Source organism: Aotus nancymaae, unplaced genomic scaffold, assembly GCF_030222135.1.
Source record: "Aotus nancymaae isolate 86718 unplaced genomic scaffold, 86718_ANA_hifiasm-v0.15.2.pri h1tg000015l_0, whole genome shotgun sequence".
Lineage (NCBI taxonomy): Eukaryota > Metazoa > Chordata > Mammalia > Primates > Aotidae > Aotus > Aotus nancymaae.
Genome location: NW_026988426.1, coordinates 5,456,460 through 5,475,310, shown reverse-complemented (window position 1 = coordinate 5,475,310; position 18,851 = coordinate 5,456,460). Strand labels below are relative to the sequence as shown.

The following is an 18,851-nucleotide window of genomic DNA, read 5'->3' as shown; positions in this document are numbered from 1 at the left end:
GAGTGGCTGCTGAACAAAGAGCCATGAATGGGAGGAAGGAAAACAACCTTTTTCCGTAGCAGAATTGCCATCATTCTAGGGAGACACTGAGTGTGACAGTGAAGAGCAGACTTTAGAGGGTAGAACAGTATTGGGGCGGTGACCGTGAGTAAAGCGTTTGACTTTGCCAGGCTTCTGCTTCCTCTCTTGCAAAACAGAGATAATAATATTTACCAAGCAGAGCAAAAAAGGAAACCCCCAACCACCCCAGATAGAGAGGGGACTCTATCACGTCCCATGGATTCCTCTTCAATTCTTTCTCATCCATGGGCTGATTGGGACTGGTAACCAGATCCTCTCTGTAGAAAGGGAGAGTGGTATACATTTATTTGTGTAGATGTATGGAGTACAAGGTAATTTTGTTACATTGTTGTATTGCACAGTGGTGAAGTCAGAGCTTTGAGTGTGTCTATCACTGGAGTGGCTAATTTCTGATCACTGTTAAGTAATTTCTCATCACCCACCCACACCCTTTTGAGCTTCTATGGTCTGTCCTTCTGCACTCTGCATCCATGTGCATATGTGACTTGGCACTCACTTATTAGTGAAAACATGCAGTATTTGTCTTTCTGTGTCTGAGTTCTGTCACGTAACTTCACGACCTCCAGTTCCTTCCAAGTTGCTGCAGAAGGCACGATTTTATTCTTTTTTTGTGGCTGAATAGTATTTGAATAGGAAATGTTACTGTTTTTTTGCCTTTTCAGCTCTAGGTCAACTTTTCCTTTGCAGTTCAGGTAATTCCAGCCTTCGTCCCCATGCGTCATTTATGATCTACCCACTGTCACCATCTCATGTCGGGCAACACAGGTGATCTTCTAGCAGAGACAGGCTTTTCAAGGCAATTTCGTTAACAAAACCTGTGTCTGTATTCTGGCAACTATCAAGAAATGAAAAGGGTCTTTTCTCTTTTATTTGTACCCATCCGTCCTAAGGATGGTATTTTCTCCTACTCCCTAAGAGCTCGAGGGTAAGGATGACTACCAGTTTTGTGAATCTTCACAACAGCTCCATAAGAGAGAGACAGTTATCTCTCTGTACCATAGAAAAACCAAGCCCTAGAAAGCATGGTTAAGTAATGGGCCCAAGGCACTAAGCCACGGCACTGAAATGGGATGCTTCTTTTGTGAAGTTATTGCCCAGTGTGTGACCTGTAGGAGTTGCTCATTAAATGCTAGGTGAATAACTTACCTAGGGCCACGCGATAATGGAGACAAGACCCAAACAAATCCGTCAGCCACCAAAACAGCCACCAGGCTCTTGCCGGGACACTGGATTCCCCCAGGACCTGAAGCCCTGGACTTAGAACAAATCCTATTTGTCCATACCTGCAACTATGTGGATGCCTTTCATCCCCACGGGCCCCCCTGCCCTGACCCAGAACAGAGTCTTGCTCTGTTGCCCAGACTAGAATGCAGTGGTGCGATCTCGGCTCACTGCAACCTCCGCCCCACGGGTTCAAGCGATCCTCCTGCCTCCCCCTACCAAGTAGCACCACCACACCTGGCTACTTTTTGTATTTTTAGTAGAGAACAGGTTTTACAATGTTGGCCAGGCTGGTCTCAAACTCTTGACATTGTGATCTACCCGCCTTGGCCTCCCAAAGTGCTGGGATTACAGATGTGAGCCACTGCGCCCAGTCCACCATTTTTTATTCCTGAAAATGAGTGGTGTGTCACCCTTCCAGTGCTGGTGGTGGAGGGAGAGATCAGCCTTGGCCCAGAGACCCCCTCCTGACCCTCTGTGCTTTATACCCACTGCTCCCAGCCCGGGGCTTGGTTGAGTAGGAGTTCTGGTTCTCAGCTCCTGACCAGCTCACAGTGGCTGCTGTCCACGGATCTGTACTATTTCTGTTCTTCTCTGTTCTTGCTCTACTGATTCAGCATAGGGGAGGGGGAGAAAAGAGTGAGAGAAGAGTAAGATGAATTTTACATGGAATTATTTTTCTTATGGTGGTTGTATTGTTCTTTCTTGTGTAAGTGCCAGCTTCTTAAGGCCAACAACTGAATGTGAAGCTATAAAATATTTAGAGAGCTTATATTTCAGAAATAAGAGTATACAGTCCTACGGGGGAGAAGATTTCTGTTATGACATTAAATTGCCCCAAAATAGAAATGCTCCTAGTTCCCTCTGTACTAACAATTATTTTTCAATAAATGACAATCTTAAACTCCCTTTGACAAGAGAATGCTCTTTTTTTGCATGACTTCGGCAGGGTAAACTGCTTGTTAAGTGTAGACTTATAAATATAGAGAGAACAGATCTTCCAACACTGCACTACCATCATTTAATTTACTGCTTTCCTTTAATTTTGACAATGAAACTATAGCAGCATGCGAAGTGGTTATTCCTTATGAAAACGACATCATGTAACTGCTATTATGAGATTTTACATGAATTGGTTTTGCTTTTACCTTGAAATGGATTTTTTTAAATTTCCTGACTTAATGAAAAGTGACAGGAAGTATAATTAAGGCAAAGAAGAAAATCTGAGAAGACATTATCTTGAGATATTCCGTGACATTAACTTTATTTATTAAAGTCGACATCTCTCACCTACCTACACAGCACCTTAAATCAAGGGGTTTTTGTGTGCTTTGCACTAAAGCATGTCAAGATGTGTTTTTTATTTAAATCCATTTTCTATTTAGGGAAACTGAGGTACAGAGTCATCTAGAGCTAAGTCTAGATATGCCTCATGGAGCAAAGCATCTTTTCCTGTACCCACAGTGTAATACCTCTCGTGCCTCCTCGACCCTTAACAAGATTACTTAACCTAATAAATCGCTCCTCCGAGACAGAAGAGCTCCATGAAGGCCCATGGTATCCAACCCTTTTGATAGCAGGTGTTTAAAAGATGGCACTCATTTTCATTGTTAGCTGTCAGGATGAATAGTGATACTGCCCACTGAGCACTCACCAGGTGCCAGGCATAAGAGTTTTATATATACTTGTATAAATGTACACACATGCATGTATATGCACAAACTCAGACACACATACACGCACACACATATAAACACATACACACATAAATACAAATGTACATACACGCACACAGATGTACATACACACATATGCATACACACATGCACATGTATACACATGCATATATACATACACATAAACACAGCACATGCACACCCATGCACACATGTAAGCATGCACACATATGCACATATATACACACATACACATGTGCACAAACACACACGTACACACACACACACGTACACACACACAAGCACATCCAATCTTCAAACCTTCTGAAGTTGAAGTCATGATTATCATTCGCTTACCTGCACGTGGGGAAATGGAGACAAAGAAAGGGGCAGGTAACGTTCTCTGCCCAAGGTGACACTGTCCACAAGGTGCGGACTTGGGATGTGGCCTGCATCCTGCCCTCTGCCCCTATGACCCTGTGCCCAAGCCCTCCCACAGTGGCTGAGTAGGGCACTGCAGAGCAGAGAGGGCTTCATCTCATCTGAACCTTATGATCAGTCTCAGCTGGAATCTCCTTCTTTCCAAACAAGAGCATGAACCTGTGTGGGTTCAGAGCAGAGCTGGAAGGAGCCATGGCCGGGACAGCCAGAGTTTGCACCCACTTTTCCTCTCAATGCTCCTCTGTGTGGATTGCTTCATCTGCGATGAGAAAAATAGCTCCTTACAGGGTGGTTGAAAGCATGAATAGACAAGAAAATTCCTATTAAAATATTGCCATTCTAGCCATTGAAACAGATGTGCCTCAGTCCTCACGTCAAGAATTATTTTTTAAATGCTATTTATCCCCATTCCTACGCAGGGGTCCCCCTTCCCACCCTCCAGTGGTACAAGGATGCCGTCTCTATCAGCAAGCTCCAGAATCCTCGATACAAAGTCCTCGCCAGTGGAGGCCTGCGCATCCAGAAGCTGCATCCAGAGGACTCCGGAATCTTCCAGTGCTTTGCCAGTAATGAAGGAGGGGAGATCCAGACCCACACCTACCTGGATGTAACCAGTGAGTACACCCAGGCCTGCAGCTATCTGACCTGGATGAATCTAGTGAGTACACTGAGGCCCACAGCTACCTGGATATATCCAGTGGGTACACCCAGGCCCACAGCTACCTGAACATATCCGGTGGGTACACCCAGGCCCACAGCTACCTGGATATATCCGGTGGGTACACCCAGGCCCACAGCTACCTGGATATATCCAGTGGGTACACCCAGGCCGACAGCTACCTGGATATATCTGGTGGGTACACCTATCAGCACAGCCAGACCTACTAGACCAGGCCTTCAAGGTAGAGCTACCCAAAGATTGCCCTGTATGACACACACAGAAAATGGTAGTATCTGTTCATCCCCCTGAGGTAAATGGAAGGGGTGATATGGCCAGACCAGGAGAGCCACCTCTCAAGCACACCTGAAGTCTTGGTAGGTCCTGTGTAGAAACTGCTGAGGCCCAGGAGCAGCACAGATGCCCAGTCACTCCCCAGCCCTAGTGCCCTCCTGTTCTCAGGTCAGCCTTGCTTCTTCCCGCCCTAAACCATCCTCTTTCTTGAGCAGAAGTAGAAAAAAATTCCCCATATTTTCTGGACAGAAATGAAAGGACTACTGAGTGAATAGCTCAGTCGTAATCTTTTTCTTTTGATCTTTTTTCTATTTTTTACATTCATTCTCTATTTTATTTTTATTGAACAATTATAATTCTTTTGTGAGTTTCTTTTATTATCCCATTAACAGAAATACCCTGGTACCTGTCTTTGAAAAATAAAATCAAGGTAAAGGTTTTCATTGTATCTGTGGGTTTTCTTTTTAATCTCCCATGGTTGTATAATATTGTTCTTCTAAAATGAAGTAGAATCTAGTGATTATAGAATTATACCTTTCATGTTTGCCCTTTTGGGAGCAAAATGCTGATATCCTCAAGAGTGAGAGCTGTTGGAGAAAGCAAATCAATGCCACTGTGTGCATAGCCGAGGGCTCTTCCCACCCAGAGCCTGAGAAGAGACTGACAAGGTGTGTAGAGAGCCATACAGGTGTTTTGGTAAACTAGGGGACCCTTCCTTGAATCTTGCCCACGGGTCAAATTTGTCTTTCATTTTGGAGCTTAGGAAACCAATATTGCTTCAAGCACTAGAAATAATACTGGATGTTCAAGTCAGAAGATGAGTCTTAATCGATTAGAATTATTTGAAGCCTGTCTTGCAATCCTGGGCCAGGATATTCTGGGGCAAGGATCAACAAACTTCTGTGAAGGACCTAATGGTAGATATTTTTGGCCTTTGAAGAATGTGGCATACTCAGCCCTGCTGTAGTAACCTAAAAGCAGCCACAATTCTTAATACATGTGAGTGGCTGTGTTCCAATAAAACTTTATTTACAAACTCAGGGTGCAAGCTGAATTTGGCCCCCAGGTTGTAGTTTGCCCATCTCCATTCCAGTGAGAGACTTAGGAATGAGAATAAGGGAGAACCCAGAGAACACGGCTGGGTTTCTCTCAGCCTCAGTTTTCTCATCTGTTAAAATGGAGCTAACCAACCCCAGATTATAGAATTCTCAAGGGCCACTTAAGCTGTTACCATGGCAATCTGTGAGTCAACAAACAAATAAATGATTCTAATAATGTTATCTGCTTTGTAGTAAGAGGTTTTTTGCAAAATGAATTTTTTAATTAAAATATCCTTAATGAAAGGAAAATGTGTTTTTAAAAAATCAATATTGATTTGCTCATTTAGCAAGCAGCTATTGAGTATCTATGTTGGGCCCTCTGGATAAGGCTTTGGGGACACAGCTATGAGGAAGACAGGTGAGGTTCCCATGCTTCCAGGACAGAGGGTCTGTGGAGAGGAGAAAGGCAGTGAAGGACGAGATGACTAGCCAGGGGTACTGCAGAAAAGGGGAGTGAGTGTGGCGGCAGAGTGAGCCGGGGGCCTTCCCCGGACGGTGTGGTTGGGGGGCTTCTCTAGGAGAAATTTAGAAGGAGCAGGAGTGTGAACTCTTGGGGACATGCGCGTTGCATGAGCTAAAGAGGGTAGCAAGTGCCTTGGAGGAATAAGCTCAGCATGTGAGCAGGTGAAGGGAAGCAGATAGGATGGGGCTCAGTGACACGCGGGGTGGCCGTGACGGGCCAGAGGGCAGAGGAATAGGCAGGGGCAGAGGCCGAGAACAGGAGGAGCCTCTAGAGCTGTGAGCAGGGAAGGAGCATGAAGGCCTTTGTAGCTTTCAAAGGGCAGCCCAAGCTGGCTGCCTCAGGAACCTTGACACAGGCGCAGAAGTGTTGAGACCAGTTAGAGGGCTGCAGCATCTGGCAAGACCCCAGACCCAGGTGGTTGCATGTGAGGTGGAGAGACAAGGTCAGCTTCAGGAAAGGCCTTGGCAGTGAAGCTGCTGGGACTTGCCATGGTCCATGGGGATTTCAGCAGTTGCAGGAAGAGGCAGTAGCTGTGCCCTGGGTTCTGTGAGGTCTGCTCACTTCTTTGCTTGAGGGGTATCAGCCCAGGGACCCCCACAGAAGACTTGAGAGACGCAGATCACTGTTGTATGAGGAGTTCCGGTTAATTGTTATTGGGTAACACAGAGTCAGGTGAGCCCTGCTGAAACCAACAGGAATTCTTGTCGTTCCTGGGTCTGACTCGGGGCTGCTGAAGGCCCTGGCCATCCCCCGTGAACGAGAGGAAAGCCAGCACTGGGGGCTCATGACACCTTCCAAAAATTTATCTTTATGGAGGTCTTTAAAACCTGGTTATTTTAACTCTCAGAACAGATCCTAGGAAGTATCATCTTGTGGATGACATTTTATATTCAATAATTAGCTTTTATTGTTTTTGTTTTTGAGATAAGGTCTCACTCTGTCATCTAGGCTTTGGTACAGTGGCACAATCATAGTTCACTGCAGCCACGACCTCCTGGGCTCAAGCAATCCTCCTGCCTCCACCTCCCAAGTATCTGGGACTACAGGCGTGCACCACCATGCCTGGCTAATTTTTAATTTTTGGTAGAGACAGGGATCTCACTGTGTTTCCCAGGGTGGTCTCAAATTCCTGAGCAATTCTCTTGCCTCTGCCTCCCAAAGTGCTGGGATTAGAGGTGTGGGCTACCTTTCATTTAAAGAACAAAGCAGTCTTTTGGCTGATCTAAATAAACACCTCTCCTCTCTTTAATGTTCATCTAAAACTGTTCTTCCTGGGCCCCTGCACATTCCCACTTGTATATCTGTTACACTCCAGGTTGTAAACGAAGATAGGTAGCTCCTAGGAGACAGATAATGGAGGGCCACAGCCCTCCTGAGTGGCTTTCCTTTTGTATTGCTACAGTTATCTCTGCAATTGGTTTCTATAAAGCCTGTGCAGGATACTCTGCCAGGGGCACAAAGCCCTGATCATTTCATTAACTCCTCTTCTCAGATATCGCTCCAGTGTTCACCCAGAGGCCAGCAGACACCACGGTGACCGACGGGATGACAGCCATTCTAAGGTGTGAGGTGTCTGGGGCTCCCAAACCTGCCATCACCTGGAAAAGAGGTGGGTAGTGTCTGCCACCCGCCACAGCATGGCTCATGTGGAACATAACCTATTGGGCAGTGCTTACTTCTTATCCCCTCTCTGGTTTATTCATTTGTGCGTTCATTCAAGGAAGATTAAATAACCCTTTATGGCAGCAGTCCCCAACCTTTTTGGCACCAGGGACCGGTTTCTTGGAAGACAATTTCTCCATGGACTGGGGAGGGCTGCTGGTTTCAGGATGAAACTGTTCCATCTCAGATCATTAGATTCTTATAAGGAGTATGCAGCGTAGATTCTTGGCATGCACAGTTCACAGTAGGGTTTGCGGTTCTGTGAGACTCTAATTCCTCTGCTGAGCCGACAGGAGGAGGAGCTCAGGCAGGAATGCTTGGTGGTTCACTGCTCACCTCCTGCTGCATGACCCTGTTCCTAACAGGTCTGTGGCCCAGGGGCTGGGGACCCCTGATTTTCAACATCCTACCAGGCCAGGTGCAAGATACCAGGGGCACAAGGATAAATAGGACAGATAAGATGACTGCCCTCTAGAAAGGGAAACAGACATTAAAGAGAAAAGGCCTGGGTGCGGTGGCTCACGCCTATAATCCCAGCACTTTGGGAGGCCGAGGTAGGTGGATCACCTGAGGTCAGGAGTTTGAGACCAGCCTGACCAACATGGAGAAACACCATCTCTACTAAAAATGCAAAATTATCCAGGCATGATGGCAGATGCCTGTAATCCCAGCTATTTGGGAGGTGAGTCAGGAGAATCATTGGAACCCAGGAGGCAGAGGTTGCGATGAGCCATGATCATGCCATTGCACTCCAGCCTGGGAAACAAGAGCGAAACTCTGTCTCAATAAAAAAGAGAGAAGAATTCTGCAAATGTCACTCTCCTCTACCTAAGCCCTTCATAGAGTGTCTTAGGCCTCCTAAGGCCTTAAAATGTTAAGCATTGGATGTGAAGTCACTCTGCTAGCACTCACTTTTCCCATTGTTAAGTGGAGCTCTTCTTTATAACATTCAGAATTAAGGATCCCAGCCTTTGTTTTGTTGAAGAAAGATGCCTCCAGCACTGCATGATTCCATGCCCTCCCCAGTCAACCCAGGACACTTCATCCCACTGTGGCTCAGTTCCTGGGAAGGCTGCCTTTGCAGTTCCCATAGCCCCTTCCACAGGGGCCACTGAAGGAGCAGCACACAGGGTCCATCCTGAACAAATCTGTGCTGAGTCTTGTTGATTCATACGGATGAGCTCCTCACACTTGGTGGGCTGTGTCGGGCTGACATGCCAAAAGCCTTATCTTTCCCTTCCTGCTGGAAAACCACATGGCAGCTTCTCAAGTCTTGGAGGTACAGTCCTTGCACTCAGACATGGCTCGTAAAGATCTGGGGCACTACAGATCAACAAGAGGGCTGGGCTCTTATTTTCTTGTGTTTTCCTTCCTAATTTTGAACATAATGGCTTTATATAAAAATGTTTCCAATACATGCAAATATAAAGAAAACTAAAAACCGATCACCCAAATATAGCAATCACATTCACGGATCATAATTTGTGTAACTGTATCTCTCAATATTGGTCAATTAGGATGTTCTTGGTTTTTGTTATTCTGAACAGTGCTAGCAGATACTGCTTCAGTTATTTCTTTGCATACAATTTTCACTTTATTCTGATTATTTCCATAAATTATTTCCTTGTTGTATTGGTCTGCTCTCACACTGCTATAAAGACATACCTGAGACTGGGCAATTTACAAAGAAAAGAGGTTTAATTGACTCACAGTTCCGAATAGCTGGGGAGGCCTCAGGAAATCATGGTGGAAGGTGAACAGGAAGCACGCACATCTCACGTGGCTGCAGGAGAGAGAAAGTGCAAACAGGGAAGTGCCAAAAACTTTTAAACCATCAGATCTCATGAGAACTGCCTCACTATCAGGAGAACATCATGGGGAAACCACCCTCAGGATCCAATCACCTCCCACCTAGTTTGTCCCCCAACACGTGGGGATTACAATTTGAGATGAGACTTGGGTGGGGATGGCTCTAACCACTATCTTCATTTCTTTCAAGTGTTACGACAGTAACATGCCTCTTTTTCTCTACTGTTCTTTAGAAAACCACATTCTGGCCAGTGGCTCTGTCCGGATTCCTAGGTTCATGCTTCTTGAATCTGGGGGTCTGCAGATCACACCCGTCTTCATCCAGGATGCTGGCAACTACACCTGCTATGCAGCCAACACAGAGGGCTCCCTGAACGCGTCGGCCATGCTCACCGTGTGGAGTAAGGAGCAGCCCACGTCAGCCTTCTATTAGCCATGCTTTAATCATCGTGTCATCATGGGCTTCAGGGATGTCAACATGCCCTTGGACTTCCTAATTTAATCAAAAGAGAATGATTATTTTTACAACTAATTTATAGAAATCTGTTGAGTAATTAAATTTTCAGTTTCTAAAAGCATAATTAGAAAATGAATTCGGAGATTGAATAGGGGCATTGCAGGAGAGATAGAAGATTAACTTCTTAAAGTTAGTGGAGATACTGTACTAAACTAGCTCAAATAACAAAGTTGACATGTTGATTAATTTGATAAGCATTTTGTAAGAAAATTAAGAATTAAAATCCTAAAGAAGGAATATTTTGCTATACAATTATTAGGATCAACTAAAATACTTCTAATCTATTACCTATCAATGTTTCTTGTGCATTAGGAGTGAACTGAAAGGAGAATCTTCATTGTTTCTCCAGTTTTGCCATTCTTTTTTTAATCAATAATACATGTTTTGGAAATGTAGAATAGTTTTCTAGAGCTTAAGGATTGGACCAAATATCCCCCCATTGCCACTTGTTAGCTTGCTAATATACTTTCTCCTCTCTGTTTCATCTCAATCTGTACTACTAAAACCTCATTATTCAAGAAGCAAAAGAATACTCACTCACAGGTTACTATAAAGCTATCTAATAAGGAGAGGAAGTTTTAACTTGCTTGAGGGAGTAATTTGTTAAAATGCCATTCTTAAAGAAAAACTAAATCATTGTGCTTTATTTCATATTTGTCTGACATTTTCTATCATATAGTTGGTGTCCACTTTGACAAATCACTCTTTCTAATTTGTTAGGTGTTCTAAAATGATCATGAGTTTAAAAGAAATTAATCCAAATTCCCACTATACTGTCAAGTAGTAAAAAGAAGCTTTTGTTCCATTTAGTGGATGACTCTGTCAACCACTTCGTTCATTACACATCCCTAAGTAATAACCATACATTTAACCCATTTATGCCTTAGGCTGCAGTTTTTTGAATTTTTGCAATCAGACTTCAGCAATGACCTTGAGCAGTAGGATATTGAAAAGCTATGAAAAAGTGGTATCTGAATCTCTGTAGATCGTTCACCAGAAAATTTTGTGGATCTGCTAAAATTCAATGTTATAACAACAATAGCATGACTGGGATAACACTTTGGTGGCTTACAGAACATGTTCACACACTTTGCCCACTTTAATCTGTACACATATTAGTGATACTAGCATTCTCTTCCATAGCCAGGAAAACAAAGATACAGAGATGTTTTTCTGGACTCACCATTAGCAGGGTCAGTTGGCCTCGAACTTAGCTGTCTAACTCCCAAGTTCTGGGCCCTGTTCCTGGAAGCAGAACAGAGCAGCTCCCCATTAGAGGTAGGGGCACTACAGTGACCCATCACACTGGCAAGCTGCAAGTCCCCACCCCGTACTGGCTTGGGGGAGGTGGGCAAGTCACTGCCTCTCTGAGCATCCATTTTCCTTCCTGAAAACTGGGAGGAGTAATAGTATAGTCCTCATGAGATTGTCTTGAGAAATAAATAAAACAATTTAAGCAAAAGCACTTGGCAGACTCACAAAGTGTCATGCAGACACGAGAAATGACTAGAATGATGGTCATCTTGGAAAAGAATCTAGATTTTATGTAAGAGCCTAGAGCCTCATTCACATCTGCATGTGATTGCACATGTTCATTTACTTCCATGGTGTTTAAGGTTAAAGACGGGTGGGTAGGCTGACTTACTTTGCTGCAACGGTTGACTTATTTGCTTGTTTTTAACTCCCCTAGCATTTCTGAGAGCTTACATTTAACTCATTCTGCCAAGATGAGAGAAAACTTGGGAGGTTGTGATGTCAGATGACTGGTGCATCATCTCCCTGCAGGCAGAAACTCTCAAACTTGTCATTTCATCTGATTTGTGACTTGTGTTTTCTTCAGATCGAACGTCCATCATCCACCCTCCTGAGGACCACGTGGTGATCAAGGGGACCACGGCCACCCTGCGCTGTGGAGCCATGCATGACCCCCGGGTTTCGATCCGGTCAGCACAATCAGTTATAGTGCTTTGGGGCTTGTTGATATTCTGTGTGCTTCTAAAGTGAAGTTGAGATGAGAAGGAAGAATTGGGGGAACTTGGATTTCAGCTGCAGGTCCCTGATTACGGCATCTTCTAGTTGAGGGCACCATCATTAATCACGCAAATCCCATTTTCCACTCCAGCCTTATGTATTATTTACAGTGAGCTATGTTCTACTTCATGACTTCAGTGCCGCTTTTCATGATTTTTCCTGCCAAGGTTAATACGCTATCTGTAAAACGTACTTGTCAGAGGCTGATACTTAATGAGAGAAGAATCCAGAGGGATCAACTAGGATTCAGCAGTGTTTACACAAGGGCCATGCCGCTCTCAGGGGGGAGTTCTTTACTCTCGGGATAGTTTCATTGTGAACTGGGAGAGGGAGGCCTGTGCATGGGAGAAAGGCAGCCACAGCACCCAGTGTACTCACAGGAAGGTACGTGAGGAGGAGACCAGGCATGAGGGTTCTCTAAAGGAATGCTGACATCCCGTCTTTGTTTGAATTCAGGCCAGGAAAGTAACTGTGCAAAATATGAGACTCCAGGTGAAGGTGTGGCAGCAGACAGATGGGCGTCCCTGGGGAGCTGTTCCTTGAAGAGCAGCTACCTTCAGGCAGGATAGTTGTAAATTTTTGGAATCAGCCTTGAAAATAAAAAAGAAAAATCCAGTCATCAGTATTTTCACTCTGGCCTTAGCCCAGAAGGGGCGCAGTGCGTGAGTCAAATGGGCAACTCAAGATGTCCTCCTGCTTTCCGGGGCCTCTGACTCTGAGCAGACGGGACGGCTGGGGGCACACAGTCAGCAGCGGGATGCAGAGACTCGGCTATTCCCTTGTGCTTCTTGAGTGGGTGTTTGGCAAATTGTAAATTTCTATGTTTCCACCTGACTCCCCTGAGTTTCCCAGGGCTCAGAATCCAAGTTTGGTTTAGGTACAAGGGTGCTGAATGCAAAACAAAACAAACAAAAACTAGCAAGTGAAAGATGACCTAGAGCCCCGCTGGTGGCTGCCCTAGTGGTGGGAAAAAATTCCTTCCAAAATGGTTTGGAGTTTGATTTCAAGGAAGTCTGCTTTTCTGCTACTCTGACAGCTCAAAAAGAACCCCCTCCGATCTCTTTGGCTTCCCCGTTGCTTGTTATATGAGATTAAATAGGAGGCCCCCCTCCTAAGATGGAACTGGATTACTCACTCTCAGGGTGCCCCTCATCCCAGGATTGCTCTGCTCTGAGGAGCACCAGGCCCTAAGTGACCATGCCAGACGGATGCAGTGCCCAGGAGCGAGCAACCTGTCCATCTCCCTCTTGTGGAATCAGTCCTGTTCTATCTCAGGGTAATTGCTGAGAATTAGTTTGTAAATGTCTGTGCTTATGAATATGAAGGCTTTAAAGAACTGGGCACATTTTGAAAATCCGATCAAATGATTGTGGAAAAGAAAAGTAGCACTTTCATTCCATATAGCAGTGAGTACTGCCCCTGCCCATGGTCATCTAAAGACTGGGCAGGCTCTCAATTGATTCTGTATTTGAAAAGAAAAATGTGCCAAAATTGCTACAGATAGATTAAATGAGAAAGAAATGCAATTTTAAGGACCATCTGCCAGAATGGTCAAATTTTAAGAAAATATGTTTTCGAAGTGTGATTTTTTTTTCATGAGATGGGCAATTCCAGTCTGTGGATTTTTTTAAACAATTTTTGCTTACTGTCCAGACAATACTCTTGTCCTCTGGGAACATTACTGGGCCAGGAATGTTAGGTGCAGTTTTCACAGGTGACAGATATGCAGATGGTTCTACAGAGTCTCATCTCCAAAACACAAGGTCCGACAGGCAGGGCCAGTCATTTTCATTGTCCTGTTTTTAACCTCAGTATCCATTTTTGTATTATGACCAAGGTATCTGGTTGCTTTTCTTTTCATTTTTATTTTTTGGTTTAATTCATATGCCATAAAATTCTCTCTTTTTAGACCAAGTGCGGTGTCTCAGGCCTGTAATCCCAGCATGTTGGGAGGCTCAGGCGGGTGGATCACTTGAGGCCAGGAGTTCAAGACCAGCCTTGGCCACGTGATAAAACCCCGTCTCTACTAAAAATACAAAAAATTAGCCAGGTGTGGTGGCGCATACCTGTGGTCCCAGCTCCTTGAGAGGTTGAGGCACAATAATCACTTGAACCCAGGAGGTAGAGGCTGCAGTGAGCTGAGCTTGTGTCATTGTACTCCAGCCTGGGCCACAGAGCAAGATTGTGTCTCCAAAACAAAAGAGAGAGAGATAGAGAGACAGAGGACGGAATTCACTCTTTCAACAAGTAGGGTTCAGTGGTTTGTAAAGTCCATTCACAAAGTTGTCAGCTGCTTGCTTTTTAAGAGACAAGGAAGGACCAATGATTCTGTCCTTGTGGGTTTGTAACTCAAGTCCCTTTGCTTGGCCCACAGCTATGTTTGGAAGAAGGACAACGTGGTTCTGACTCCATCGAGCACATCTAGGATCGTGGTGGAGAAGGACGGCTCCCTCCTCATCAGCCAGACGTGGTCGGGTGACATCGGCGACTACACCTGCGATATTGTTTCTGAAGGAGGGAACGATTCCAGGATGGCCCGGCTGGAAGTGATGTGAGTACTGAGACTCTTGGTATTAGCCAGTTCCCAGCTATCTCCGTTCCTGTGCTCCAGTGTGTCACTGCCCCTTCACACGTGTGACACCCACCTTGTGTCCCAAGTCAGCGGTCAGAGGCCAATGCATCATGCTAAATAGCTATGTATCTGGATGAGGCTTTTTGTGGTTTTGTTCAACTTCAAAATTGAAGTTTCCTTTTTGGTGTAGATGGTGTGATCGTTGGTTTTTGTCTCCACTGATCCTTTTTGTCATATTTTTCCCATGGACACCTTATCCTGATAGGCCCTGTTGACCACCCTGTGCTTAAGCAGCAAGTTCAATTTTCTACATCCTTGAGAGCTTCCAATCTGTGAGAAATGCCAGGGTAGGCCCACTGAGGTGAGGTCGTTCCCGTGAAAGCCACCTGCACTTGGGGCTTCATTCAGTCCCAGCAGCCTCTTCATGGGTAAATAGAGACTTTCCACTCAGTCTTTTGAAATCCTGGAAACAGACAGTGGCTGCCCATTACTTCCAATCTGGACCTTCCTGCGGGGTCTGAAGAGCCCAGGTGGGAAACCATCGATCTCTTCCGTCTCCTGTGTCTCTTCTCCTCCACTCCCCTCTCTATTCGTGGACCGGGAAACCAAAATGCCTGCTGACAAATTTTATTTTTCTCACATGTCTTTATTTGCTTTTCAAAAGTTGTGCCCTCTTAATATTTCCTGAGTGCATGAGTACAGAAATAAAACCTGAAAATAAAGAATCCCAACTGGGCACTCATCAGGGCAGCGGCCAGCTCTGGGGGTATCCCCAGCCTGTCCATCCCTGGCCACCGTTTGATGTGCTGGGCCATTTGACAAAGGCAATCTTGAGAGATTTGCCTCCTTGGACCCTGCCCGCTTTGATCCAGGAAAGATTCTGTATACAAAACCATTCCCTAAGAATAGAATTTGAACACTCCAAGTATAGGAGCCGTGTCTCATTGATCCCTGAATCCCGAGACTCTGGCCGAGGGGATTAAAAATGGAAAGAATGCTTGCTAAGTGCTAAGCACATTGCTTCTGTGTCTGCCACATGCATGTGTAAACTAGTGAACTAACAAACAGCTTTCCTCTAGCCCCTGCTTATGGATATAAAAGGTTCATGATGTGTAGCAGCCAGTCTGGAAAGCCCTGTGGTGCCTTCACTATCTGAAAAAAATCCCATCCCACCTCCTGCTCTGTCTCCTTCCAGGATGACCCCTTGTTCTCTTAGACAACAGAGGTCATTCTGGTTAGTCATGAAGTGGCAGGAGTCCCCATGGCCCTATGGAATCAGCCGGCAGGAGTTGGGTTGGGTTCCTGGTGCTGCCATTGCAAGGCCGTCACAAAGAGGGTCCTCCAGAGAATCAACAGGGGTGCTGGTGCTGCAGCTGTAAGGCTGCCACACAGGGGGTCCTCCAGAGAATCACTGGGGGTCCTGGTGATGTGGCTGGAAGGCTGTCACACAGAGTCCTCCAGCTTTTGTGTATGCATGGGGCAGCCAGGTCTCCCACAGCCCCTGCCTTCAGGCATTGGAGCTGACAACCCTGGAATCTGTCTGCCCTTCATGCCCTCGCCCTCCATGCAGTGAACCTCAGCCATCTGCTATCTCTGCAGCTGGGCTCCTGTCATCCGTAGGCTTCCCCTGAGGTTTCCTGCTCATGCAGCCCTTAGCACTCAGCCACAGTAGCACTTGCTGCCATTCAGTTACCAGGATTCCACCTGCAGCTCTTCCCTGCCCACAGCTGATCCTCCTGGAAGCAATGACCATGCTGTAGAGGACAAGCATGTCTTCGTGGCACCCTCTCCTCCTGGCGCATAAGTGCCTTCGTGGCACTGTTTTGAATTTTGAGTACCTGACATAGTGTTTGGTATATAACAGGTGTTCAGTCAATATATGTGGTTGGTTGGTGCCTGCATGCATGCATGAAGGAATGAATGAATGTGTGTATGTCAGCCCATTGGCAGGCCTCCTTCTGTTCCCCATTCATACCTTGATGCTTACGTGCCCTGGTTTCCCCACCATGGGTAAACAAGCAAGCTCAGGTCGCTCCACCAAAACCCAAACAGCCAGTGCCCAAAGCCCTGGCCCAGCCCTGCTCCCACCTCTTTCCTCCTTCCTTTTGGGTCTCAGGCTGAGGATTTGTTTTTCATTCTGATCATATTGGAGGATATGACCAGTGAGTTCCTAGGAGCTGTTGTACTATGCACATTTTTAAAGCTACCTTTGAGAACCTTAAATCATCCATCATTAGTATCAAATAAATAAGTGTTAGCAGTTCATAAAGACTCTGTCAGCAGAAGCCAAATTGCATACTTCCAATATAGCCCATTCTTTTTATTCTGCACAATTTTATGTTCTGCTGATTTACATATCTTCCCTACTATTTGCTTATTTTATTTCCTCTAAGTAAAATACATTTTTCAGCAAATGTTGCTGTATGTATAAAATAATAGGCTTTCTGTAATGGTAAAACACCTCATCTCTAAATATAGAAATCTCTGCAAATTTGTGATGCAAACCAATTTAAGTACAAACTGGTTACAGAACTTATTAGGAAGACAGTTGTTCCTCATGAATTGTTAATGCAGTGAATGCTCCTCTATCCCAAATCTGGACGAATTGGGAAGGGTGTTCCCTCGTGGTGTGTCTTTAGATTCAACAGGGCTTGACTCTACAACAATAATGACAATAGAATGATAATAATAATGACCCACAATGGCAGGACATTTTGTCCTTCTTAGGTAACTTTCAAACTGAGCCCTGTAATGTTTCCATCATTTACTCAGATAACCAAAAGAAAAAGCAAGAAAAAAATCTCTCATTGCAGAAGGGAAGGGACTGAGAGTTACTTATGGCTAAACAGTGTCCTTCAAAGGAGACTGAAAGCCTGTTTTCTCTTTGCCTCTCCACTTCAATTCAAAGCTGCTTTGTTAAATATAGAAATTAGGAGCATTAGAAGTGAGCTTTTCAAAAATAGACCATCCGTTGGCCTCATCTCACGTCTGTTTGCCCCGTGTTTTGCACTTCAGCACTAAGCTTCGCCTCATTAAGCCTGAATGGAGGGGCAGCCCCCACACCCACCTCGCACCCACCACAGTCCTAGTGGGGCTGCTGGCCACAGTGGGCTGATAGGAGTGAGGCCTGCGCGGGAGGCCCTGCCTGCCTCTCTCTAGTCATGTGACTTTGGACAAGTCACCTCACTTCTCAGCCTCAGCCTCTCACCTTTTAGACTGGGCGTGATATCATTCGTCTCAAAGGATGGCTGTGAGGATGGCACCCACCCAGGTTTGTAACATCCTGGTGTGGGAGCCAGCTGAGGAGGGATATGTAAGTCCCAGCTCTTCCTGCTTTCTTACCATCTCATACAAGAATGTTGTTCCCCCTTTCCCAGCAGCACCCTGCCTCCTGGCACTAGGAACTTTCTAGCCCTTTACCTGGCATTATTCTGACCACATTCTGTGACCTTCTGACACTAGACTCCAGATGTGTCTGTTTGCTGTGGAGCCCTCAATGCCTGGACCAGTACCAGATATACAGTAGGAACCTAATAGATGTCTGGGTAAGCCTCACTCCACTTACTGAGCTGAAATGAGACGGTGTCTTTTGCCCTACTGAAGGGGACTCCCTAATTCATCCTCCTTAATTTGGGAGGGCTCTGCCTTCATCCCCTGCCTGAGAGAAGAGGCTTCTAAAACTCCAGATGGTTCCATGAGGCAGCCTGTAAATTACAACACAAGTCATCATTAAATGCTGCTCACCCCTTGTTTTAGTAGCATCTTTGCTCTAGTTTGCTAGTGTCATGGGGACAGGAGCAGTTTCCGGGATGACTTCATATTCCCCAAAGCATCTTCCTGTATTGAGCACACCAGAGGGACCAGGCTCCTAAGGCTTTATGGATTGATTAATTGTTAAATCATTTAAAGATCCAATTAGCATTTCATCTCTTCTCCTGAAATCAGAGACTGATTCTCATGAGCCTGGAGTATAGAGAAAACCCAATTTTCGGAACTGACTTGAAGACCCCGAGGCAGTGGGAGAGGTTTCTCTCTATAAAACCACTTCTGACAAAGCCATCACAAGGAGTGAAGAATTTAATACTGTTTCCCCAGAGTTATCAAGCCCCATCATCTTCATCCTCAGAGTGAAGTCAAAGAAAATGGGTTTGACCAAGCCATCATTTGTGCATTAAAGGGCCAATGCTTTTTATATAGAAAAAGTATTTATCTGATCCTCTTCTGCCAGAGCAATTCCCCCCTACAGCCACAATTTCACCAATTGCTTTCTTTTGAGTCTTTTTTTAAAACTGTTTTTCTCACACACACCTCGCTTAATCTCCCTCC

At 45.3% G+C, this 18,851-nt stretch overlaps 1 protein-coding gene across 1 annotated transcript in view; it reads left to right on the top strand.

The window, feature by feature from the left end:
* Positions 1–18,851, top strand: part of SDK1 (sidekick cell adhesion molecule 1) — a 652,070-nt gene that overhangs the window by 358,243 nt on the left and 274,976 nt on the right. The window contains exons 8-12 of the mRNA XM_021675988.2: positions 3,839–4,033; positions 7,427–7,543; positions 9,639–9,806; positions 11,763–11,865; positions 14,328–14,504. Of these exons, the coding sequence (XP_021531663.2) occupies positions 3,839–4,033; positions 7,427–7,543; positions 9,639–9,806; positions 11,763–11,865; positions 14,328–14,504 (760 nt within the window). The remainder of the gene's footprint in view (positions 1–3,838; positions 4,034–7,426; positions 7,544–9,638; positions 9,807–11,762; positions 11,866–14,327; positions 14,505–18,851) is intronic.